General features: G+C 33.1%; 1 protein-coding gene across 10 annotated transcripts in view; it reads right to left on the bottom strand.

Moving 5' to 3' along the window:
• Positions 1-27,370, bottom strand: part of LOC126692084 (disease resistance protein RPV1-like) — an 85,494-nt gene that overhangs the window by 25,778 nt on the left and 32,346 nt on the right. For 2 of the 10 annotated variants that reach the window (XR_007644936.1, XR_007644935.1), the window contains exon 1: positions 9,935-10,225. Coding sequence is in view for 2 of the 10 variants with exons in the window: in XM_050387546.1 (XP_050243503.1) it covers positions 10,247-10,279 (33 nt within the window). In the remaining 8 variants the exon portion in view is untranslated. The other 8 variants (XM_050387546.1, XM_050387559.1, XM_050387548.1 and 5 more) reach the window with 7 other exon arrangements.

Below are 27,370 nucleotides of genomic sequence, written 5' to 3'. Positions count from 1 at the left end.
AGCTTACAAAAGCTAGCACAAGTAAGTAACTAAGGTTAGCATGGCAACAAAACAAAAAATAGTAAATTGTTCTCTTTTTAATTGTTCATGTAAGAATTTTATGAGCTTTATATTCGAAGTTGAAAATCCCAAAACGAATTCAACCAATCGTGGTTGTGAATTTACTGATCAAGGTTTTTTTTAAAAAAATATTAATCGGTCAAGTCAAGTTGACTAAACCCTAACCCAAGATCCGAAATAAACTTGAGTATTTGACCCGAGCCTAACTTGAGCATCCATCAGACCCGCCCAAGATCTTTCAGGTTGGGTGAGCCGGATTTATGCTCAACCCTAGTAATATATGCTTATAAAAAATTATCTTATAAGTCAATTTTATGAATTCCACAGGGATTCCACATGAGTTTCACATGTTAATAGAGAAATCTCATGAGATGCCAAGATGCCTTCTTGACTTACATATCCAGATTCCAGCTTCTACACAATCCTACAAAACAAAGTTCAAAGAGAGACCTACACATTTTTAGCTTTTCAAGAAAAGTAGCTATTAGTCTTTCACCAATCCCCCTAATGAATATATCAAAGTTTTTTTTTTTCTTTGTTTTCCTTTGTATTTCCTCTCTTGTCCTTTTTCCTTGAGATTTTCCAATATCGATTTTGGGTGTTATTATTATCAAACTACATGTCGCACTCATGACTTCCTATGTGATCCGTGTCGTTTACATAGGAATCAACATTTGTTCCGCATAATACAAGTCCATGAATATAAACTTATGGTTTGGTTAAGTCTGACACATGTCAGACTTATATTGGATAATTAGTAGACTTAGCTAGAAACTGATTTCTGTTTCATAATTCAGTTATTAGTGTTCATTATTAAACGGCATTCATTAATGTCTTCTTTTTCTTTTCTTTTTTGTTGAGAAAATGGCATTCATTAATGTCTGGTATAGGAGTTAGGGAAGCGTTGGCACTGATCTCACTATGTATATAAACACTATATAAGTATCCGTAATTCCCTATTTTACTTACCATAATGAGAACACAGCCATAACTTTCACTCTCATTTTATTTCATCTACTTCAATTTCTCTCTCATCCCCAACTTAGTATCACTCAATTTTTCAGATATATATTATAGCTTCCCATCGGACCTCTCTCTCTGTTTTTTGATCGAGCAAAGAGTCATGACAATTTTGGGCCTTATGTCCACGCTTTCTTTGGGATTTCTCTAACATTTTTATTTTTATTGTAATTGTATATCAATATGCAATTAAAAAAGCAAAAAGAATTAAACTTTGATCCATTTTTCTTGTATATAAAATTGTATGCTTCTCAATCATTCCATTCAGTTATGTGAAAAAAAGAATTTTTTTTTGTGTCATTAAAAAATCATTTTATCTATTTTATATTATCAATTTTATAATACACTATTCATCTGTTCTTCATTTTAAGATTCATGATGTTAAAATAAATTTTTTTTTCTTTCTCACAAAGAAATTTTTATTTTTTTTTATTGCCTTTCTCACAGACAAATCACAAATCAACCCATCACAATAGTTCATTTTCTATGATTGCATTTCAAAAGTGGGGCCGCCCACCACTTCAATAACTAAATTAAATTTTTTTTTTTAAAGTCGATATTTCAAAACATAATCTATTGAGAAATAGTATATCAAAGTCTATGCAAACATGATGAGACTTTTCTAATTTATGTAGTCTTGCTTTTGGCGCGACATGTAACTTTTTAAACTTGGTATCATACTTATGCTGTAATTTTACATTGCAATATTATGGTAGTTTCCGTGTTAAAAGTTGGACCTCATACTCTTAAAGTCAATTCAATATTCATGTATTGAGAACAATAAATAGTAAATAGCCAGCTTCTTATCAGTATTATTATTATTTTTTTTTTTAACTAGAAAATTTTATTAAAAAACAAAGAAAATTACAAAGGAGAAAACAAAAGAGCCTCATCTTTAAGAACATTGCTCAGACACGAGGGAGGGAGCAACTGAAGGTGAGTTGTAACATTTTTTATTTTTATTTTTATATTTAGATAGTTACAATAATTGAACTTTAGAATCTCAGGCCTATTTGGTAGAGTAGTTTAAGCACACATTTTCAGTTTTTAAACAACATTATATACATTTTCACACATATTTTCAGTTTTTAATAACATTATATACATTTTCACACACTTTTTCACCTACACATATTTCAAAAAATTACAAATAACATTAATCAAACTCCTCTACTAAACTGCAAGACTCTTGGCACTACTTACAAAAAGCTGAGTTGTAACACCTATTCAAGGTGATCATGCATTTACCCATAAAAAAAAATAATATTATTTTAAAAGATAAAAACCATAGAATCCTACCTAAGATCATAGTAATGTCTGGGTTAAAATTAACCACAAACCTAAACGAATCAATCAAAAAAAAAAATTATGCTTCAAACGTGAATGTTTAAACTATTTTTTATTGTTGGTAACAGATTTATGTACAGATATATATATATATATATATTTTTTTTTTTTGTGTTAAAAAATATATATATTAGGTAGAAAAATAATTTCCAACTGTTTAAACTGAAATGCCCAACAAGAATTTAAACTTTATCTACAAAATACCCTCTTTCACACAATTCTATAGAGTTCAATGAGAGGTGTATGCGTTTTCCTGAAAGTAGTCATCTTTATTAGTCTTTCACCATTCCCTAGAAATCAACTTTTTCTTTTTCCCACCAATTCCTTCTCTTTTCCTTTTCCTTTCCTTCGATTCCCCCAAAACAATCCAGCTACATTACTTAATGGCACACCAGTTATAAATGGATCCGGTTAATGTGTGTCCTAAGAGTATACATTAAATTATTTATTTTTAAAAATATTTTCTTGAAAATTGAAAAAGCTGTCAATACTTTTTCAATTCCTGAAAAAAAAAATTTTCCCAAAATAGTTAGTTATTGTGTGCCCTTAGACACACATTATGCTTCAAACATGAATGTTTGAACTATCTTTTATTGTTGGTAACAGATTTATGTACTAATATATATATATATATATATATATATTGTGGGGCCAGAGAATTTGTGGTCCCGACCCACTTTCCATTAAGGCCCAAGGCCCGCGCCGAGGAGAGTAGTTGCCGAGGACAAATAGCGAAAGTCCAGATGGCCTAGAGAGGCAGCCGAGGATGACCCTGTCCTCGGCATCCTGAGGACTAAAAGGGAATAACGACACATCATTAAAGGCAGCCTCCAAAGCGCTCCCAGAAGAAAAGGCAAGTGGAATAGTACTCGTACGGGAGTGCAATATGGGAATGGTTCAAGGAAAAAACGCCACCTCTGCATTGAATGCGCTAACAAATGTCCTAGCCACATTGATGGGAAAAGACCCCTGAACAGTGTGGCTTCGGTTATTACAACTAACAGAAAGTGGGGAGAGGCGACTGATGGGACAGGCACTCGAGTAGTTACCTGCCTAATCGACAGATGAAAGGTCAGGATCAACTAAGAAGGGTTATATAATGTAAGGATTCGTGCGCCTTAAGGGGAAAGAAAAAGAGGGAGAGGAATAATAAGAACATTAAGCTCAATGGATAAGATCCATGGACAAACTTAGTTCACCTCTATGCGTCCACCATAAACACCATGACTAACCACCGTCCGATGACTAAGGCCTAGCCTTTCAACCCACTCTCTACAAATTTATTGTTTGGGCCTTTAACGTTCGAACCCAATAAACCAATTTGGGATCGTTACAAATTGAGTCCTTACAATTGGCGCCGTCTGTGAGAAGGCTTGTGCGTTGGCACAGGCGGTGGTAGGATCAAGCCCATGTCAAACGAGGGTCTGCGAAAGCCCCTCCATCATTTCCAACAGCACGCTGTTGTTGTCCTAATATAAAGTTCCACTAGGGGCTATACTTCGCAGTGTCAGTGGCACGGGCAGTTCCAGGGGCTTCCAACATCAGGTCAACACCCCACACCTTGGTCGAGGGGCTAATTCTCGAAACTTAAAGAAAATCTGAGTTTTGGACAGAACCAAAGTCTTGCATGGTCCTCGGACTCAAACCTATGGGGAAACCAACTACTTAAATAAAATCTAAGTTTTGGACAGAACCAAGGTATTGCATGGTCCGCGGACTCAAACTTATGGGGAAACCAACTACTTAAAGAAAATCTGAGTTTTGGACAGAACCAAGGTATTGCATGGTCCTCGAACTCAAACCTATGGAGAAACCAACTACTTAAAGAAAATCTGAGTTTTGGACAGAACCAAGGTCTTGCATGGTCCTCGGACTCAAACCTATGGGGAAACCAACTACTTAAAGAAAATCTGAATTTTAGACAGAACCAATGTATTGCATGGTCCTCAGACTCAAACCTATAGGGAAACCAACTACTTAAAGAAAATCTAAGTTTTTGACAGAACCAAGGTATTGCATGGTCCTCGGACTCAAACCTATGGGGAAACCAACTACTTAAAGAAAATCTAAGTTTTGGACAGAACCAAGGTATTGCATGATTCTCAGACTCAAACCTATGGGGAAACCAACTACTTAAAGAAAATCTAAGTTTTGGACAGAACCAAGGTATTGCATGGTCCTCGGACTCAAACCTATGGGGAAACCAACTACTTAAAGAAAATCTAAGTTTTGGACAGAACCAAGGTCTTGCATGGTCCTCGGACTCAAACCTATGGGGAAACCAACTACTTAAAGAAAATCTAAGTTTTGGACAGAACTAAGGTATTGCATGGTCTGCGGACTCAAATCTATGGGGAAACCAACTACTTAAAGAAAATCTGAGTTTTGGACAAAATGAAGGTCTTGCATGGTCCTCAGACTCAAACCTATGGGGAAACTAAATACTCCAAGAACATCTAAAGTACCAGACCCGGCCTAACAACACACACAGCACCTTAGATGATGCCTTTAGTTCCCTAAAGGTATGTTCAAATACAAGTTCAACGCCCCATAGGCGCGAGTAAGTTAGAATTCCAGGATGTGATCCCAAATATATCATATGCACAACCATTCATACATGTTAAGATAACTAATTCAAAAACCATGAGATACGCAACAATAGTAAGTATCGGCAAGGGCAACGAACATGTAATTTAAAGGAAAAAGGAAGAAAAGAATTTCATACATAGGGTCAAAGAGTTTAATTACAAGCAAACTCTAAAGTCCTCAAAACAAAAGGGAAACTAATTAATAGTTAAACTAGAAACAAATACAAAAGTTGGCCAGGGCTTCTACTTCTTCAATTTCGTTTTGGCCAAATCCTGGGAAGGCCGAGCAGGATTAGCCTCGGGGCCCTGGGAGACATCCCTTTCCTAGGAAGGCTGAGCAGGATTAGCCTTGATGCCCTTGGAGACATCAGAAAGGGGAATGGCCTGAAGGGGCTGAACTAAAAGGGTCGGCTCCTCGGCACCAGAGATCTGAGCACTAACTGTAGACTTGACAGCCTCTGAGGCATCTCAGGATTCAGACCTCCAGGTGCTTCTGTCGCCTCAAGAGGCTTTCCTCCCTCAATCAACTCGTCGGGAATGACAATGAGCTGAGCAGCTTCTGACCGAACAGTCTCAGCCTCCTGTGGAACGCTCATAGCCTCGGAACTGGCAAAGGCGGTCTCACGGATGGCTGGAGGATAAAATATGCTCTCCGCCTGCCACAAGTCAGACGAAGCCTCCACCCCAGCTCGTTTGAGGGCCTCGTCCCAAACCTGGGAGCAGTATAGCTTGCATACGCTAGGGATTTGAGCTTTAAGGAGGGCCTAGGTTTCAGCCACCCCTGCCTCGTAACCCTCCTCCTCGGCCTTGTCCTTAGCAGTTTTGGCCTCAGTCCTGGCAAACTCAGCCTCCGTCTTGGCCCTCACGACTTCATCCCTGGCAAATTCCATCACGCCCTTAGCATTGTCTATGTCGATCAGTTTCTTCTTTAAATCACTGATCTGCTCCTTGGCAATCTCCAATTGCTCCTCAACAGTAAGTAGGCGCCTCGTTTGTTCCTCGGCTTGTTTTTGGGCACTAGCCAAACCCGCCTCGGCACTATCCCTGGCTCTGGTTACGTCCTTGAAGTCCTCCCTGGCCTTCGCGAGGTCAACCTTGGACTTTTTTAGGGTTCACGCAGCCTCTATACGTTTGTTGCACTCAAGCTCTGCGGTCTTACTCTGCCCCTTAACTTCTTCCTCCATCCTATAGGTGGCCTAGACAACCTGCCAATTGAGATAAACACATTATGAACGAGAATCTAGGAGCAAGAATCGACGGAGTTATACGAGCCCTACCATACCCAGGTACCTCTTCACGCTGAGGGCAACCTCCTGCATCCTCATATTCTTCAACTCTTCCATATTAGTGGGAAGCAGTAGGACCCTCTCTAACGCGTCAGCCACATAAACGCCTTCATCGTCTCCAAGGTTCCTCATGGATGCATCTTATAGCAATGGCTCCTTATGGAGCATTGGGGCGGGAAGCCAAGCACTCGGGGCGGATAGGGCATCAACCCCCTTCCCCTAGCCTTGATGCCCGATCTTTAATAACTGCTTTTGAGCTCACGGGGCTTCGTCCCCCTCCTGAGAGGATTGGGATTTCCCCCCATCCATTGGTTCCTTACCCTTAGAACTCCTCTTTATCTTTGGGTTAGTGGACTCAGGCCAAGGAGGCAGAGCTGATTGAGGAGGAGCAGGAAGTTTGGGGCGGGGAGATTGTGGCTGCGACTTGGAAGAGGAAGACCTAATCTGGACAGGCTGGGGCTAGGGCTGGGGTGGGGGAATCGGAATACTGGATTGCGGCTTTCCCTGTGCACCCTTCCCCGGCTGACCCTCAATGAGGTCGAGTAAGCTGGTCGAGGGCTTTCTCTTAAGACCCTTCTCAGCTTGAGAGGATGTTCCTACTGACAACAATTCCGCTTCGGACAAGTCAGGGTCACCCTGACAAAGAAGAACCTTCTTTTTCCCTTGCATTAGCATCAAGTATACAGACAATTGAACATTCTAATTCCTCCACTACTCAACATTCCCTACCTCGTAGGTCCAGATTTTATATTAATTCAGAGGCTTTAACAATTTCTGGATCAATTTATTTTCTAAAATAAGACAAGATTTTAAAATGGCTCTATTTAATGGAATGTGTGCTATTTTTAAATAAATAGTTATATATTTTTGTACACACAGACAAACACACACACACACACACTCAACTTTTATGAGAAAATAAAAGCATGATTTTGTTTTCTACCATTTGTATTTCAATTAACCAAGTCAATTAACCAATCCTCTCTATTGTAATCACACTGCAAGATTACAACACAGAACTAAACAATTTGTGTTGCAGTCAAGCCTACCAAATTCAAAAGAAGAAAAAAAACAGAACAACCCTGAAGTTGTTTTGCTATGGAAGCACTGTGCTGAATAGAAGCATAAGTAAACAACTGATTCAGAGAACAAAACTCAATTCATATTCAAGTATTTGATTTTTCTAACAATATTAAAATTAAAAACAAAATTTCTACCAAGTTTATAATGATCTGTAAATAGATAAAGCGTAAGTCAAAATCCACCACGAGTAAATTACTGTCAAATAATGTGTTAGAAGGGAGAAAAGGTGGCTTTTATCTTCTTGGGTTGAAGTTTATAATCATAAGCCCAAACCCACCTAAAAAGCTACATTAACTAGAATGGACATACAGTTAATCTTTTAAAGAATTTATTTTTCTATTGATACAACAAAAAGGGGTGGTACAACGAAGAACCCTAGCCTCAGTTAATACCTGTTATGAACAGCAAATAACACTTACATCCCCTACTTCAACAAGTCAGAAGCGTCTTCCATGATCACTTCTAATCTTCAAGGTAGTCTTCTCTTCTTCAGCAAATAACACTTGCATCCTCCAATATCTGACTTGCAATCAAGAGGACAAGTTAAGAAAATCCTTTAGGCTTAGCTCTCAAAGAAAAAAAATAAAAAATAAAAATAAAATAATAAAATTGATTGCCAAATATCTTAGCAGTCTTTTTCTTTTCCCTACCTGCGATTTGACCACGAAAGCTGGCATGCCACCCTGGCCACCTCTCCATCTCAAAAGAAGCTTGCCAAAACCCTTTAGCAGTGATCACCAATTGTTAGCTATCAAGAGCTACGCACACTCTTAACAGGCCTCTCTAGTCTTTCATCATGAGGTTGCAAAGCCTGAGTTATTCAAAAGCAGTGAGTACTTATAAAACAGAGACATAGAGAGAATCAGGACAAATTGCGTAGAGCTTTCTATCTTTTATTTATTTATTTTATTTTTATTTTTATTTTTTTGCAATTTATAAGTAAAGAGCGCTTAAGTAAAACACTCTTTAGACAGTGCATTACAACTTTCTGCCATCTAGTGTTACAGCAACCAGCAAGCTTCCCAATTCCTCCTCAATACTCACATATGTTTTAGACTACACATGGCCTCTCCTCAACTACTCCTTGATGGTTCTCTAAACTTTTTGAGTACATATTGGGGCATACAAAGTTGCAGAATTTTTATTTTTCTCTGAGAAGATTTTGAAACTCCCAAGCTGGATTTTGCATATTCCCAATCACAATCAATCCAAAGGGCATTATTGTTGATCTATAATTTTATGTCCAAACAACTTGATCTATCATTCCAACTTTCATTACCATAAATGAAGTACAAATCAGAACCTTTCTTTGTATGCAACTCCATCAGGACTCTCATTCAAAAATGTCATTATTTAATGAGAGCTGCTAAAAAATTATCTCGTTCAATGATAAATATGAATTGTGTTCTACAACCTATGTTACCTGATAAAATTTTATTTATTTCAAGATGACAATGTTAACAACCTATGTTACCCACTACCTAGTAACATTTTATTTACTTCATGGCGACAGTGTTTACATCCTTTCATCAAGGGAAAAAATATATGTGAAAAAGGAAAAGTGTGCATTGCACATCTGTGCTGTGGGGTACTCTTTAATGACAGCCAGAGGAAATGAAACAGGAAAATCCTTTATCCTAGCAACATTACTGATGAGAAAGCATGGCACCTTGGTATAAGTTATCCAAAGATATCATTGGTGGTCACTGTTTGGCAAATTTCATCACCAGTGAAGCCATTCTGACTGGGGAGATCCTTTATTTCCATGTAATCTTCATTAAGCTTAAATTTTGATATTCTAGTACATCTTTACCACCCATAACGCCAAATCTTCTACTGCATGATGCAACAATCCAGGTCGAAGCTTGAGCATTGCATGTAGGACCAATCTTATTCCTTCTGTGCAATTGTTTTAATTCAAGGTTAATATAATAATAGTCCATGAGAATCACTACTAGCAAATATTGGTCATCCTCTTCACCTACAACTTCAAAATAACTCCCATTACATGCAAGAATTTATTCTAAAGGGCACCAAAGCAAAATTGGAACAATTATATTGTTTCATACAGTTTAACAAAATCAATCTCCAACATTACTTGAAATGGGGAGATTTCAGAGTTTTTATACAACACTTTCAGGAAAACTAAATGCAGTAATTGCATTATAATAAAATTAAAACTTATGATAACACTAATTAGTTAAAGTTTTTACATTAACTAATTATGCAGATGGTCATAAATTATATATCAAGTCATAAATTGAATGTACCAATCCTTTCAACATGTAGGTAGTATTGAGAGAGAGAGAGAGAGAGAGAGAGATCACCAGTCCCATCTCATAGTCCTCAATGTCTAGTGAGTGACTTTAATAATTTTTCCTTTCATTGGTGTTGCCATCTCCACAAATCAAAAACAAAAATTTGAAATTGGGAGAGTTATATTATGGTATGTTTATTCATGAGATCTTAATTTGAAACTTATGAGAGTCATATGAAATTTTACACCTTCAGAAGAACTCTAAAAAAGAGTAAATATGGGGAAAATCTCACCAAATGCTGCAGCCTATTATAGGCTTGTGAAAAGAAAATTCATTGGCACCATTACACACAACCAATATCTTGAACCACTTGGTTATACCCCTAACAAAGGCTGGATTTCCATTAATCAAGCAGAAATAAGCATAATTATCAGTTCTACGACATCAGACTTTGGATAGTAACGGCAAAAAATGACACAATGCAACTGAAAGAATGCTGATAGAGTAAGTTAAGGAACAACACAATGAAATATGAATATATAAGCAGGCAATAATATTCTTTGAATTATTTGGGAAGCACTCAATTCTAAAACAAGAAATATACCAATCATCAAATTGGGGTCTTCATTGTTGAAATCTGCATTGCATGAAGAAATACAGCATTTTCATTAGAAACCCCTTCAACATATATAACAACAATTTGTAACAACTCAGAACAGATTAATTTCTGTGAGACCAAGCATCAGGATGCACCTGGATTTTTCTATCATATATAAGTAGTGCAATAGAACAACAAAATAATCTAAAGATACAAGAATGGATAAATGGCAATTCACCTTGGTATAAGAATCCTAGACATAATCTCAGTGGTTACCATTTCTCCTGTTTCATCCCAAGATAACCCACTCTATTGAAGAACTTTTATGTCATTATATTGCATTCTCAAATGTTTGTATCTATGCCTGAGAGCATCTTGACCATTTTAGTCCCGTTAAACATCTTGACTATTCAGTCCAAGCTTTGGCAACGAGTCCATGACAAATCAATGAGGTAATGATCCATTGTTGATGTCGAGCTCATTCTCAAATATTCACTATCGGGAATGATAAATCTATTGGGTCCCAATAATCTTATTTATGGAGATAACCATTCATTCATCAAAACATTTCAAAGTTCTCTTTACTTTGAAATGTTTTGATGAATTTGCAAAGCCAAATACCCTGTACTCATTTTGCAAAGCCAAATACCCTGTACCAATGCACTTAACTTGCTGGGACAAGGCTATCATTATAACACCTAATTGGTGATTAGCTTTTATTCATTAAAAGTAGATGATACTTCTTGAAATACACATCACCAAATGCTAAAACATAACCAATATAATTTAAATCAGTCATACTGCCTTTGGATCTTATCTAGTTTATAAAGCTACAAATTTAAAAAATTACAATTACTTCCATAAACAATCAAAAAGGAAAAAAGACTATCAAGACAAGTCCAATCATTCATGAATTTGCAAAGCCAAATACCCTGTACTCATTTCTCTATAACACTTTTCTTTTACCTTTTTTTTTTTTTTTTTTGTGTTATTGAGCCGCAGGATTAAAAGTGTTAATTTTTCCCATAATAAAGACAAGTTTGCAAAACATGTATTATCATTAGGTACTAGTTATGTCATAATTAGCTTAGGTTACAATAAACTATAAACATATTACTAATCCTTGTGCAAATCAGACCACGGTTGACTGGCCATTAGTATATAGATTTTGGAGATGCTAAAAGGCCATATTTCTTCAAAATATATTAAACTCTTGTGGAAAAAGAGTCCATCTATGTTTGACAGGACTCATAATAAGAGATGGGGTGGTGGGGTGTTTGGTAGCTTATGAGTTATAACTCTATCTTGTATGTTTTAAGCATGCTTTCTAGAATAATAATAAAAATAAATAAATAAATAAATCTTTTGCATAACGAAATTTATCACTACCCACAGCAGGATCAATATAAGCATAATACTAATATCAATATTTCAATGCCAACGAGAAATGCAAAATATGACATGATATAAAAACACAGGATGATATAACCAATATCCACCAAAGAAAGGGTCTAGCAATGAGTTCTAAGGAAAACATCTTAAACAGAAACGTTTTCTTTTTCTCTCTTTTTAATCACAATGATCCTCCCAAGTGTGCCAATCATTAACATTTTCTATAAATTTCACCAATGCCGCTGCCTTGTTCATCATCAATGGTCCTCTAGGGTGTGCCAACCTGTAAGTTTTTAAATAATTAAATCAAATTCCCGAATTAAATTTTTATTTTTATTTTCCTACTTTTCGGGTAGAGATGAAAAAAAGGGAGATGGCCTGATAGTTAGAGCCTCTGTGCTCCACATACATTGACTTCAAGCTATTGACCATATTAAAGAAAGCAAATCATACCTAATTCTGCACCTCAACGATTAAGCAATCAAAGAAATTATAACCAGTGAGGTATGTTCTGAATGTTTCAATGTAATAACAACCGCAAGAGATATCGGACAAAGACATACAAAGGAAAACAGTTTCAATGTAATAACAGTACCTTGCCATGTTTCTTCGAAATTTGATCAAGGGGTTCTCCTTTTCTTTGACTGTGGATACTGATCACCAATGGTTGAGTCAAATTCCAAACCCAAGTCAGACCCATTTTTCACATCCATTGAAAGCCCTGAATTAGAAACCGTGGATGACCCGCCACCATTAATAGCACCTGAGATAATCCGACTTTCCAAATTGCTCGAATGCACCGAAACTGGTCCTGCTGAATATGTGGAGCCAACCTCCTTGGGACACCGACAACGGATTTGAGCTCCACACAAACATTTGCGGCTCCTTGCTACTAAGGGCCTGTTTTTGTAGCTGATTTTTCTTGCTTTTAGTAATGGTTGAAGAGAAGTACTTGGGGTTGGCCACAGGGTACTACGGTACTGGGTATTGTACAGTCTACGCAGGATAAAATTTGGACCTTTGAGAAGAGATGGTCTAAGCCGTTGGTGCACATTTCTCATTGAAATTCGACGGCCTCGGGGTTGGATGCAATAGTTGTCATGGAAGATACTGGATTTTTGAGGTTGAGGACAAATGCATTGTACATGGACTCCTATCCATTCAATATTAGGTGAATTTTCGGATGGAGGAAGAGGAAAGGCTTCACAGAAGATCTCAACAAGATTCTGATCAACAAGATTGAAGCCCTCAAATAGTTTCTGCAATGAGCTACGAAATAAACACGCGCGCTCAAAACAAAAGCCATCAATGATTATGTTTTCGGTCGTTCGTTTACTACCATTGATGGAAATGATGGCATGATAATAAAAACTACAAAAATAATCTGATTCAAGAGCAACACAGAGAACAATTGTTGGAAATTCCGGACCAATTAAGAATGATATTAAATTTCCATTCTTTTGATGGTTGAAACAACTTGTAATCTCATTGTTGACAGATTTCTTGCCAAATGGGAAAGCACTTGCACGGGATATTGTAGTAGATGAGGGAATACCCATTAACATGTGGCTTGTCACACCTAAACATGGCTGTAGATTTGGTGGACCTCCTATCCATTCTCGAAGCTGCATGCAAGTAACGAATTCTTCAGATTACATCTTCGCAAATCAAGTCATGTAGTTTTTGGAAGGTAACAAAAACTGTTTCTAAATTAGTTTAAGTTTAAGAGAGATACCCGGTGAATGATTGATATTGAACACAGCAAAGGACGCCCATTTGATAGCTTTAAATATCTTAAACTTCGTGGAAGCCTAGGAATTTCCCATCGCTCAAGGCCTAATCTAATATGAAGCGAATGTAATCTCTCACATCTGCTTATGCTTTCTGGGAGGGTAACAGAGTTGCCATGGGAGATGTCTAATGTTTCCAATGTGACGGGGCAACAATAATTCAAAATAAAATCTAATTCTGGTGGATTATAAATGATATCAAGACGTAGGTTTTTCAAGCTTGGAAAAACATATTTGGAAAAGCCTCCCAGAGAATTGCACAGTGGCTGTCTATCAATCTCCACGTCCTTTGCAAATATGACATTGCCATAAAGATGGAGTGTCTCTATATGTTGTAAATTATAGATGCTACCTGGAAGATGATGTAACCGAGGTGGTCTCGTTCCAATATGCAACTCCCTAAGCCCAATCAAATTCCCAAATGACAGATTTTGACAGCGAAAGTTTTCGAAATACTGTATAAGATATTTTTCCACCAGAGGAGTTCGAAGGCTAAAGCAAAGCCCATAGAAGTCCCCCACTTGAAGCCTATCAAGACGCCCCACGGAGGTTTCAATCTCAACTAAATTATTACACAAACTAAGATCCAATTTCTTTATGTTTGGAAACATTGATAAGTCAGGTATTTTCCTAATCAATGGACAACCACTGAAGTCCACATGTGTCACGAATTCAAATGCACGAATCTGTTGAAGAAAAAAAAGTTTAGAATATGTTTTAATCTTTAAAGAAGTATTTATTAAAAAAATTATAAATTAAAAATAAAAACTTTAAAAATATATAATAATTTACAGATAAATACTAATGACCATACCTGCATTAATGGTTCCACTATTCGGTTACGAGGCATTCTGAGCACAGCTAGTTTTTTAGGACAAAAACTGGATGGCAATGAAGAAAAAGGATATGTATCCCAATCAAGCAGTCTTAATCCATTGGGAAGATATTCAAGACCTCCATGGAAATGCACATTATGAATTATTAGGAATCTCAGATTTTTCATATTACGAAATATTTGTGCCTCTAATTGCACCATTGTTGATTCAGGCGACCGTAACATTATGCCTCGAATTTTATCCGATCCCTAATTGAATAAATGGGTAAGTAAATCACCAAAAAAGAAATAACAATTATTAAATTTTAAACAAAAACCACATTGAGAATTTTGAATTTTCTTCCACATTAAAAGGGATAAAAAAAAAAAATGTGATTACGACTTTCATGTGAGAAAAATGGAGAAAATGAATCAAAACAAATTTACCATGTTTTCAATTAGTACACCAAGAGCCTCCTCATAATTCCATAGTCTGCTACGTTGTCCCGGGTTTCCTTGTGATTCTTGACGAACAATTTCCCTACCCATTTGTTGTAGCAAGTCATGCATCCACAATGTATTCCCTCCATTAGTCAAAAGACATTTCTCAATAAGTTTTTTAATACCTGATTCTGGCCATAAATCGCAAGCGCCTAGTATATCTACAACCTCATCATAATTGTATCCCTTGAAGAAACATGCAATATCAAGGAAAATATGTTGTTCGGTTTCGTCCAATCCATCATAACTTATTTGTAGTATTTTTTGAATATCTCTATTGGGAATTTTTTCATACTTATTTAAGGCACTTTCCCATTCAAGTTCAGTTCTTCCATACAAATCAGCACCCATTACTACCAGAGCTAGTGGAAGGCCTTGAGCATAGCATATAACTTGGTTCACAAGTTTCAAATAATTTTCACTTGGTTTGTCGCTTCGAAAGGCGTGCTTGCTAAAGAGTTCAATAGCTTCATTTCTATTTAATTCCTTAACTCGATAGGTTGAGACACCATTTCCAAGAGTGTCTAGCAAGTGTTTATCTCTTGTTGTCATAATTATTCTACTACCAGAAGCAAACCAATCACATTTTCCAAGCAATTTTTCTATCTGATCTGAATTATCCACGTCATCAAGAATGATAAGAACCCTCTTTGAGCAAAGACTTTCAATTATCATGTTGGTTCCTCTAGATATGTTATGCACCTTCAAATTCCTACTCTTTAACATCTCAGAAAGAAGTGTCTCTTGTAAGTGGATTATGCCTTTTGTTATTGAATTCTCTCTAACATTCTCTAGAAAAATTTTTGCTTTGAAATGATATGAAATTCTATTATAAATAGCTTTTGCAATTGTAGTTTTGCCTACTCCACCAAGGCCATAAATCCCTAATATTCTAATATCATCATTTGATTCAATATTTAAAGATTTTAGAACATCCTCTACTCGAGAATTTATTCCAACTGGATACTCAGAAACCGATAATGGCATCTTATTTAAAATAGACTCTGAGATATCTTCAACAATGCTTTGGACAAGTTCAGAGTCATCGCGGCTGCCATTCACAAACCATTTAACACATGTAAAAAGTTAGATTATATAAACGAAATAAGAGCGTGAGCTAAAATCATAATTGAAGTATTTCTAAATAATCCTTCTCATAAAAATAAAAAAAAAATAAAAAAGGCATTGCTAAATAAATTAAGCGGCATGTAAATCATGGATTGAAAAAAAATTACTTTATTCACTTTTTGTGTGTAGCAAATTAGCTTTTGACACGAAGTTGCATAAAAAGTCAAGTTAGAGGAGGATTATTATATTTGAATCCCATTATATTATTATTATTATAGCCAAAGCTAAAATTCAATTAAATTCAAAATTGGAGTTTAATTTTGTGCCACATGTTTCATCTAATTTTTAAATTTGTGTGTTAAGTGAATTATTGAGTACAAAAATGAAAGAGTCTAAATTCAATTAGATTCTAAAGTCAATTTTAATTGGAGTTCAATTTTACGCCATGTGTCCCATCTAATTTTTTTAATTTTTGTGGTAAGTGAATTATTAGGTGGAAAACCAAAGTGTCTAAATCCAATTGGATTTTATATATATATATATATATATATAGAATTTCATGGCTTAAAAAATGTGTAAGTTGTAATTCTTACCCCAAGTTTAATTTAATTTAAACTCATATATATGTGTAATTGTAATTGTTTTCAAATGTACATGTATATATGTATAGAATTACACAGTAGTATAAATTAAAAGTTAAAAATTAGAGAAAATCCAATTAGATTTCAATTAAATTCTCAATTTTACACCACTAGCCCCATCCAATTTTTAATTTTTGTATCAAGTGAATTATTGAGTGTAAAAATCGAAAAATCCAAATCCAATTAGATTTCAATTGGAGTCCAATTTTTCGCCACATGTTCATTTAATTTTTTAATTTTTGTGAAATGTGAATTATTGGGTGTAAAAACTAAAAAATCTAAATTCAATTAAATTATAATGTATATATATAGTAAGAAATCATTACATATTTTAGAAATATATGGTTTAAAAAAAGTATAAACTAATACCATGTATAATTTTAACCTCTTCTAAAAAAAAGTATAATTTAAACCATGTAATTGTGATTTTTTTTCAAAACAAAATTTAACTACAAAATTGGTTTTAGCCTTACATATTTTGAAAATTTAACCATTAAATTGTATATTATTTGCGTTCTTAATACACATATCAAATTTTATATCAATTAAATATTTACTATATAATCTATAAGTTTATATTTTATACATAATTTTAAACTACAAAAACTTATAATTTAAATAATTTATCAATGAGATAGTTATTAATCTTTAATTTTCTAGGAATTTTACAAGTATGGAGAATACAAGATAAAGATATAATCCAATAGTAAATTTATCAAAATTCACCTCTAATAAAAAAATATTAAGTAAAATTGCAGACTTAATTTATAACCAATTTTGTAACTAAATTTTGTTATTGTTTTTAATTGTACTCGGTTACACACTAACTATTTTAAAATACTAATGAATTAAGTTTTCTTTTAAATTTTTCTATATAATATGCGGCATAAATTCCTAATTAATAATTGATAAGATAATATAATATTAAGTTCTTTTATTTCTATAATAACAAGATATGGAAAAGAAAAGAATACTTTCATAATTTGGTAAAATTATATAATAATAAAAATAATATCAAGCAATTAATGGTAGTCCTAATTTAATAATATATATTATTAAATATATATATTTTGTCTCATCCAATTTTTAATTTTGTACCAAGTGAATTATTAAGTATAAAAATCAAAAAGTCTGAATCTAATTAGATTCTAAATTAGATTTTAATTGAAGTCCAATTTTACACATGTCCATCTAATTTTTTTAATTTTTATGATAAGTGAATTATTGAATGTAAAAACTGAAAAATCTAAATCCAATTAAATTATAAATTATACGTGTGTGTATATATATTTATATATAAAATAAGAAACCATTAGTATGGTTTAAAAAATATGTAAATTAATACTATGTATAATTTTTACTTCTACTAAAAAAAGGTAAAATTTGAATGTATTTGTTATTATTTTTAATTGTACGGATTACACACCAGTAAACTTTAATAATGATCACAAAAACAATTAAAACTTTTTAAGAACTTGCATATAAAAAAGTAAAAACAAAAATAAAAACTCCTTAAGAACAACTAAAACAAGAGTAATCACTAAGTAAATACCTATTTTTGGAGTCCCAACCAGAGAGATTGGCTGCTTCACATAGAGCTTTCCTCCACATTTGTATTTTTTTTTTATCATTAAATTTTTGTTCATGCATAGTTAATGCTTCCCCAAACTTTCCTTCTTGCTTACGAACTTCTGATGGATCCACTCTGTAAAAAACCGGTCGCACTGATTGCTTATTTGTTCTACACTCAACAATCTTAGCAAGCTCTTCCAAACACCAAGTAGAGAATGCATAGTTTTCAGAAAATACGATTATTGATGTGGTTGAGCTCTCAATAGTTTTGAGAAGTTCTACAGAAATTTCTTCTCCCCTAGGGAGATCATTATCGATAAAGGTGTGAATACCGCTTTGACACAAAGCCGTATACAAATGGCTTATAAAACTACGTCGGGTATCTTCACCTCTGAAACTCAAGAAAACATCAAAGGTTTTGGGTTTGTGGGTCAAACAGGAAGACAAGGCCATTGGGATTTAAGAGTAGAAAGATGAGAAGATCTGTAGGAAGGAGAGGGAGAGCTAGGATTTACGAATAGACAGATGAGAAGATCTGAAGGGAGGAGAAGGAGAGCTGTGGAAGGGTTTGTCAATATAATTGAAGTAAGTGAAAAAGGAATTAGGAAGAGGGTGACTGAATGCAAGCAAGGGGAGACTCTAATATAGTCCTAAGACCATCATCAAGTTAAAAGAGGGGAAACCGGAAACCCCAAGGAATGAAGAAAACTTTTTCTGTTCATGTCAGTACCTGGTTTTTTTTTTTTTTTTTTTTGGCCTAGTACTTCATGTAACTATGTAAGTACTTAATCAAGCTGTGAGCATGCATTTAGCCGTAGTGGAATTTTTTATTATTATCTATTTTTCTTGTTAAAATATGCAATAAAGGTAGATATCGTTATTCCTAAATATTATTCAATTTAACAACAAATTTATCCAAAAATATTTTACTGAGGGATATCCTTAAGATATTTATTAATAAATATTTAAAAAAATAATTTTATAGAAAAATAGCTAATTCTTTTTGTGGGTACCTAAGGCATGCTTGGCAACGTTCTAAGCATGCATACAATGTCCTTCGCCATCCTCGGCATGCTTTGCAACGTCCCACATCGAATAGAAATCCCCCTACTTTCTACCTTATAAGCTTTGAAGAAAATGAGTAGGTCGAAAGTGGGGGGATTTCTATTCGATGTGGGATGCCTAGGACGTTGCAAAGCATGCCAAGGATTGCCAAAAACGTTGCCAAGCATGCCTTAGGTACCCACACTTTTTATGAAACGGACTCATCAAAAATATAAATATTAAAGTTCTGAGGGAGACCCACCTGTTTTTTCTTTTTATGAAAAAGTAACTATCTTTTTTCTTTTCTTTTCTTTTTTTTTTGTATGGAAAAAAAGTAACTATCTTTGGTCACCACTCACTACTTCTTGAGATATCATCAAGTGAAGTTTTTCTCTTTCACACAGATTTCCCCTCTTTTTCCTTGAGATTGCCCAAAGTCACTTCTGCCATGCACACATCATCAAATTTTTCCCCCTCTATTTTCTTGACGTACACTCATTTTTATCGAAATTTTCTCCCTCTCTCTCACATGGTCTCGTCATAGATCTACTGCAACAAATAGGCGATCTCTTCGTGTGCATTTGCATGCTTAATTTTACTAGTTTATTTTATTATTTAATTTATTTTTGTTATTATTTATGAGTTTTATTATACTTTTTAATACTATTCATAGATCTTATTATTTTATTTCAGTTAATTTTTACTTTTACATATAATACTTTCAGTAAAAAAAATTTTAATTTAATAAAATGAATAGGTTCTAAACAGACTCAAAATCTCCCGGAATAAATAGGATGTTGTTATGGTTATATTTAAATAAGAAAACTGAGTCATTTTAAAGAAAAATTATATAAATTTTACTTTTTTTTATTATATATAAATTGATGTGACTGACGTAACATTCACTTTCACGTTAATAATAAAAAGTATGCAACACATGGAACGAGGGTGAGTGAGATTAATGCAAGCAAGAGGAGACTTTGATGTAGTCTTGCTTTTGGTGTGGCCAGTAAACTTTTTAAACTTTTTTTTTTTTTTTGAGAATAACTTTTTTTTTTTTTATATATAAAGAATAACTTTTCAAGTCACACTTTTACATTGCAATATCATGGAACTTTCTGAGTGAAACCCAAATTAACTCTTTGAAGTAAACATTATTACAACCGTACCTGTCATTGCGGTCACATTTCACATTGTAAAATCTATTCCTCACGCGCAAAATAGGCCCTTATAAAAAATTCGACCTTATTGTGAATTCATTTTCTGAGAACAGTAAATAGCTAATTAGATTCAGTCAGTTGATGTTGAGATAGTAACTTCTACACACTTCCCATTTGATAAATGAAAATATTAAAGTTATAATCTACTTTTATAATAAATGAAAATATTAAAAGTTATTATCGATTTTACTATAAAATATAAACTAATGTGATAATGAATGTGATTGATGAATTTTTAAAATATAATAAATGAGCCCTAAAACCATAAATCTAACATTTTTTTTAAATGGACCTTGAATCCAACCTTGACCCTGACACAAATTAAGGGTAGATCAAAGTAATAGATGTACTATAAAAAATAAAAAATAAAAAGGAGTAATATATGTAAATTTTTCTTAAAAAGTCGTAATATGTAAGACTGCGATTGGGTTGGATCAAGTCAGTTTTACGGCCACCCATAGTTCGACTCGATAAAAATCGGGTCTGCTAGAGAAGAACCCGACCCAACTCGAAATTTCAAGTCTTGGGTCCGGTTGGGTTTCTCTCTCTCCTTTATTTTTAATTTAAATTGTGGTGGTCAAGTCAGGTTAAGATTCTTCCACCTGATTCTACATTTGAACAAACAAAATTAACAATATCAAAAAATAAGACAAATTAGCAAAGCACTAGTTCAATGGATATGTATGTTTCAATTCATATACTTTTAAGAATGCAAATGTGTTTTTCTAAGAAATTATGGGACTATTTTGGAGATCACAAGCTATAGATTATGCAAAGCTGAATCACAACACGGTTTCCTTCTTCAATTTACTATTATTTGATTAATTTAATTTTTGTGACACATAATGAATGACCAAATTTAAAATAGGATTCAAATTTTAAATTAAGATTAAATTGAGGAAGACAAGACTCAAAAGGTAACTTTAATTTTCAAAAGGTTTGCATTAGGAAAATTTCAAAAGATGGTTATGACTGACAAATAATTTATGAAACATTCTAAGTTAAGAAGAAAAAATATGTTAGGAATAAAGACAAAGTTTAGCTACAAATTGTTTGTAATCTAAAACTACAACATTACTCAATATGTATTTGGGAAATCTAACCTTTGAATTGCATGCTCTTTACGCTCTTAATACACATGTCAAATTTTGTGTTAATTGAATATTATTTACTATATAATCTATAAGCTCATATTTTATGCATAATTTTAAACCACAAAAACTTGCAATTTAAATAATTTATTGATGACATAACTACTGATCTTTAATTTTCTAAAAATTTTGCAAGTATGGAATACATAAAAAGAAGATGTGATCTGATGATGGATTTGTTAAAATTTACCTTCAATAAAAAGATATTGAATAAGTTTGTATCCTTAGAATACAACTAATTTTGTAATTAAACTTTATCCCAAGAATAATTATTTTTGGACACCATATTCGGAATATAAAATCATAATTTTTTTTTCTTAAATGAGAAATATTACTCTTTAACTTGCTCTTGTCTTTTTTACCCTTCTTACCCTTCTTTGACTGATTACAATGCTTTATACATTGAAGCAAATATCATATATCCTTAAATACATTAATTTCTTTCCATTTAAACAAATTTATTTAGTTTCATTTCCTATTCGTGATAAAGGAAATTTTCGTTTTAATGCATTTTCAACCAAATTTATGGCTTAGGTTTCTAATCTCTACTATAATTAATCTATAGCTTTTTAAATTTCTCTTATTTCTATTTCAAATTATTCTCCCTCTTTTTTTTGGAGGAGGGGGGTGGGGGAGAGAAGATAGAATATTATTATTGAGTAAAATCCACAAAAATACAACGTTAAAGAAATAGTAAGAGTATGAGAAGCTTTCAACAAGGTTTAGAAAGCTTACAAAAGCCAGCACAAGTAAGTAACTAAGGTTAGCATGGCAACAAAACAAAAAAATAGTAAATTGTTCTCTTTTTAATTGTTCATGTAAGAATTTTATGAGCTTTATATTTGAAGTTGAAAATCCCAAAACGAATTCAACCAATCGTGGCTGTGAATTTACTGATTAGGGTTTTTTTTTTTTAAATATTAATCGGTCAAGTCAGGTTGACTAGACCCTAACCCAAGATTCGAAATAAACTTGAGTATTTGACCCGAGCCTAACTTGAGCATCCATCAAACCCGCCCAAGATCTTTCAAGTTGGGTGAGCCGGATCTATGCTCAACCCTAGTAATATATGCTTATAAAAATTATCTTATGAGTCAATTTTATGAATTCCACAGGGATTCCACATGAGTTTCACATGTTAATAGAGAAATCTCATGAGATGCCAAGATGCCTTCTTGACTTAGATATCTAGATTCCAGCTTCTACACAATCCTACAAAACAAAGTTCAAAGAGAGGCCTAAGCTTTTCAAGAAAAGTAGCTATTAGTCTTTCACCAATCCCCCTAATGAATATATCAAAGTTTTTTTTTACTTTGTTTTCCTTTGTATTTCCTCTCTTGTCCTTTTTCCTTGAGATTTTCCAATATCGATTCTGGGTGTTATTATTATCAAACTACATGTCGCACTCATGACTTCCTATGTGATCCGTGTCGTTTACATAGGAATCAACATTTGTTCCGCATAATACAAGTCCATGAATATAAACTTATGGTTTGGTTAAGTCTGACACATGTCAGACTTATATTGGATAATTAGTAGACTTAGCTAGAAACTGATTTCTGTTTCATAATTCAGTTATTAGTGTTCATTATTAAACGGCATTCATTAATGTCTTCTTTTTCTTTTCTTTTTTGTTGAGAAAATGGCATTCATTAATGTCTGGTATAGGAGTTAGGGAAGCGTTGGCACTGATCTCACTATGTATATAAACACTATATAAGTATCCGTAATTCCCTATTTTACTTACCATAATGAGAACACAGCCATAACTTTCACTCTCATTTTATTTCATCTACTTCAATTTCTCTCTCATCCCCAACTTAGTATCACTCAATTTTTCAGATATATATTATAGCTTCCCATCGGACCTCTCTCTCTGTTTTTTGATCGAGCAAAGAGTCATGACAATTTTGGGCCTTATGTCCACGCTTTCTTTGGGATTTCTCTAACATTTTTATTTTTATTGTAATTGTATATCAATATGCAATTAAAAAAGCAAAAAGAATTAAACTTTGATCCATTTTTCTTGTATATAAAATTGTATGCTTCTCAATCATTCCATTCAGTTATGTGAAAAAAAGAATTTTTTTTTGTGTCATTAAAAAATCATTTTATCTATTTTATATTATCAATTTTATAATACACTATTCATCTGTTCTTCATTTTAAGATTCATGATGTTAAAATAAATTTTTTTTTCTTTCTCACAAAGAAATTTTTATTTTTTTTTATTGCCTTTCTCACAGACAAATCACAAATCAACCCATCACAATAGTTCATTTTCTATGATTGCATTTCAAAAGTGGGGCCGCCCACCACTTCAATAACTAAATTAAATTTTTTTTTTTAAAGTCGATATTTCAAAACATAATCTATTGAGAAATAGTATATCAAAGTCTATGCAAACATGATGAGACTTTTCTAATTTATGTAGTCTTGCTTTTGGCGCGACATGTAACTTTTTAAACTTGGTATCATACTTATGCTGTAATTTTACATTGCAATATTATGGTAGTTTCCGTGTTAAAAGTTGGACCTCATACTCTTAAAGTCAATTCAATATTCATGTATTTGGAACAGTAAATAGTAAATAGCTAGCTTCTTATCAGTATTATTATTATTATTTTTTTTTTTTAACTTAGAAACTTCTTATTAGTGAGTTTTTTTTTTTTTTTTTTTTTGAACTAGAGAATTTTATTAAAAAAACAAAGAAAATTACAAAGGAGAAAACAAAAGAGCCCCATCTTTAAGAACATTGCTCAGACACGAGGGAGGGGGCAACTGAAGGTGAGTTGTAACATTTTTTATTTTTATATTTAGATAGTTACAATAATTGAACTTTAGAATCTCAGGCCTGTTTGGTAGAGTAATTTAAGCACACATTTTCAGTTTTTAAACAATATTATATACATTTTCACACACATTTTCAATTTTTAATAATATTATATACATTTTCACACACTTTTTCACCTACACATATTTCAAAAAATTACAAATAACATTACTCAAACTCCTCTGCTAAACTGCAAGACTCTTGGCACTACTTACTAAAAGGTGAGCTGTAACACCTATTCAAGGTGATCATGTATTTACCCATAAAAAAAATAATATTATTTTTAAAGATAAAAACCATAGAATCCTACCTAAGATCATAGTAATGTCTGGGTTAAAATTAACCATAAACCTAAACGAATCAATCAAAAAAAAATTATGCTTCAAACGTGAATGTTTGAACTATTTTTTATTGTTGGTAACTGATTTATGTACTAATATATATATATATATATATTTTGTGTTAAAAAAAATATATATTGGGTAGAAAAATAATTTCCAATTGTTTAAACTTAAATGCCCAACAAGAATTTAAACTTTATCTACAAAATACACTCTTTCACGCAATTCTATAGAGTTCAATGAGAGGTGTACGCGTTTTCTTAAAAGTCGTCATCTTTATTAGTCTTTCACCATTCCCTAGAAATCAACTTTTTCTTTTTCCCACCAATTCCTTCTCTTTTCCTTTGCCTTTCCTTCGATTCCCCCAAAACAATCTCGCTACATTACTTAATGGCACACCAATTATAAATGAATCCGGTTAATATGTGTTCTAAGAGTATACATTAAATTATTTATTTTTAAAAATATTTTTTTGAAAATTGAAAAAATTGTCAATACTTTTTCAATTCTTGAAAAAAAAAATTCCCAAAATAGTTAGTTATTGTGTGCCCTTAGACACACATTATGCTTCAAACGTGAATGTTTGAACTATTTTTTATTGTTGGTAATAGATTTATGTACTAATATATATATATATATATATTTTTTTTTTTTTTGGGTTAAAATATATATATTGGGTAGAAAAATAATTTCCAAATGTTTAAACTGAAATGCCCAACAAGAATTTAAACTTTATCTACAAAATACCCTCTTTCACGCAATTGTATAGAGTTCAATGAGAGGTGTATGCGTTTTTTTGAAAGTAGTCGTCTTTATTAGTCTTTCACCATTCCCTAGAAATCAACTTTTTCTTTTTCCTACCAATTCCTCCTCTTTTCCTTTTCCTTTCCTTTGATTCCCCCAAAACAATCCCGCTCCATTACTTAATGGCACACCAATTATAAATAAGTCCGGTTAATGTGTGTCCTAGAGTACATATTAAACTATTCATTTTTGTAAATATTTTTTCGAAAATTGAAAAAATTGTCAATACTTTTTTAATTTCTAAAAAAAAAAACTTTCCCAAAATAGTTAGTTATTGTGTACCCTTAGGACACACATTAGTAAATCCATTATAAATTTGTCATCTACAAAGTGGTGAGTACTTACAATTTCTACTATATTTCAACTCAATTGGGCCTACCACAAAAAAAAAAAAAAAAAGAGTAAGTAATAGATTAAAGCCATTAAGATTGAGCAGATCTGTGATGATGTCTGTACATATGTTCTTTCCTCAAAGCTCCAATGCCAAAATATAACAAAATAAATGTCAAAATTATTTTTTTTTTTTTTGTAATTACTGACATGTAATAGATCAAAGTAATAAATACAAATAAAAAATTATTTTATGACAATACACGTGACTCCTACTAGAGAGAGCTCCGTGTCTCGACTTTGATGAGAAAGATGCCTTCCGAATCCAGCCTCCACCGGTCCACGCACTCATCTTCAAAAGTCCAAAAAGAAGATAAGTGTGGGCTTCTAAAGTTATAATGAATAAAATTGAGATAGCCAGACAAGGACAAGTCAAGCTAAAGAAATTGGAGATTCCAGGGCTCAAACATATTTTTTATAAGTGACCATTAAAGCGGGCCCAAGAATCAACAATGGTTTATGATTTTTATGAATTAAGATCACTGTACAATATTCAGAATCATGCAAATCTCTAGGAATGAGCTTTACACACATATACATCTAGATTAAGTTAGAGTAGAATTCTACCTTGTATAAAAAAGAAAAAGAAAAAAAAGAAAAGAACCATGCAGGACAAATCTTAATAGTTCCTTCCACCCATAATTAATTAGATTTCTGAACTAAATTTTAGCTTCTTAAATTTTGTATTTACTCCCATGTTTGCATTTAATATATTATTCGGATCATATACCTACCCAAAACTTTGTCCCTTTTTCACTATAATTATTGTTGCATAAATGTCATGACTCTACTTATCAAAATAAATAAATATATAAATGTCATAACTCTCGTGAGTCGTATCAGTGGTATGTGGGAAAACCTAGCGATCCAAAAGGAGTCTTTTGGCCAAATATTGCTAAAAATGGAGTTTATTGTTGTTATAGCCACTGTTCAAAGTTATTTAGTAAAATGAGGAGAGAGACTGAATTTCGGTAACATCGTTGCCGAAATTGTAAGAAAATGTATGAGAGAGAAGAAAGTTGAGTGATGTGATTGGGAGGGAGAAAAAAATGAATTTCGGTAATGAGATTACCGAAATTCTTGTCCTGCCTAAGCTCTGCCCGTGAAGTGCCCTAGTGGGAGTGCCCGAATGATTTACCAATTGTGGCAACCAAGTTGCCGAAATTGTAGGGAATTGAGGAGAGAGAAAATATGAACTGTGGCAACCAAGTTGCCAAAAATGGGAGGAATTAAAAAAAAAAAAAAAAGTGTTACGTCCATAATATTTTTACAACATTTTCACAACAAATCACAAGTGATTAGTTGTTATTAGTTCAAATTTGAATTTAACATTGAGATTACTTTTTTAATCCAACAATAACAACTAGTAATAACCTGTCATTTAGGATTTGTTGTAAAAATTGTGTGCACATATCATTTATAAATAAAAAATAAATAAAAAAATTAAAAAAAAAGTGGCAATTGATTTGTGGCAAGAGCATTGCCGAAATAGAGGGGGGGAAAATTGTGGGAATGGATTTGTAGCAATGGCATTGCTAAAATAAAAGGGAAAAAAAATTGTGGGAATAAA

The sequence above is a fragment of the Quercus robur genome, chromosome 7 (assembly GCF_932294415.1).
Source record: "Quercus robur chromosome 7, dhQueRobu3.1, whole genome shotgun sequence".
Taxonomy (NCBI): Eukaryota; Viridiplantae; Streptophyta; class Magnoliopsida; order Fagales; family Fagaceae; genus Quercus; species Quercus robur.
The sequence above is the reverse complement of the archived record's forward strand: the minus strand, read 5'-3'. Positions and strand labels throughout refer to the sequence as shown.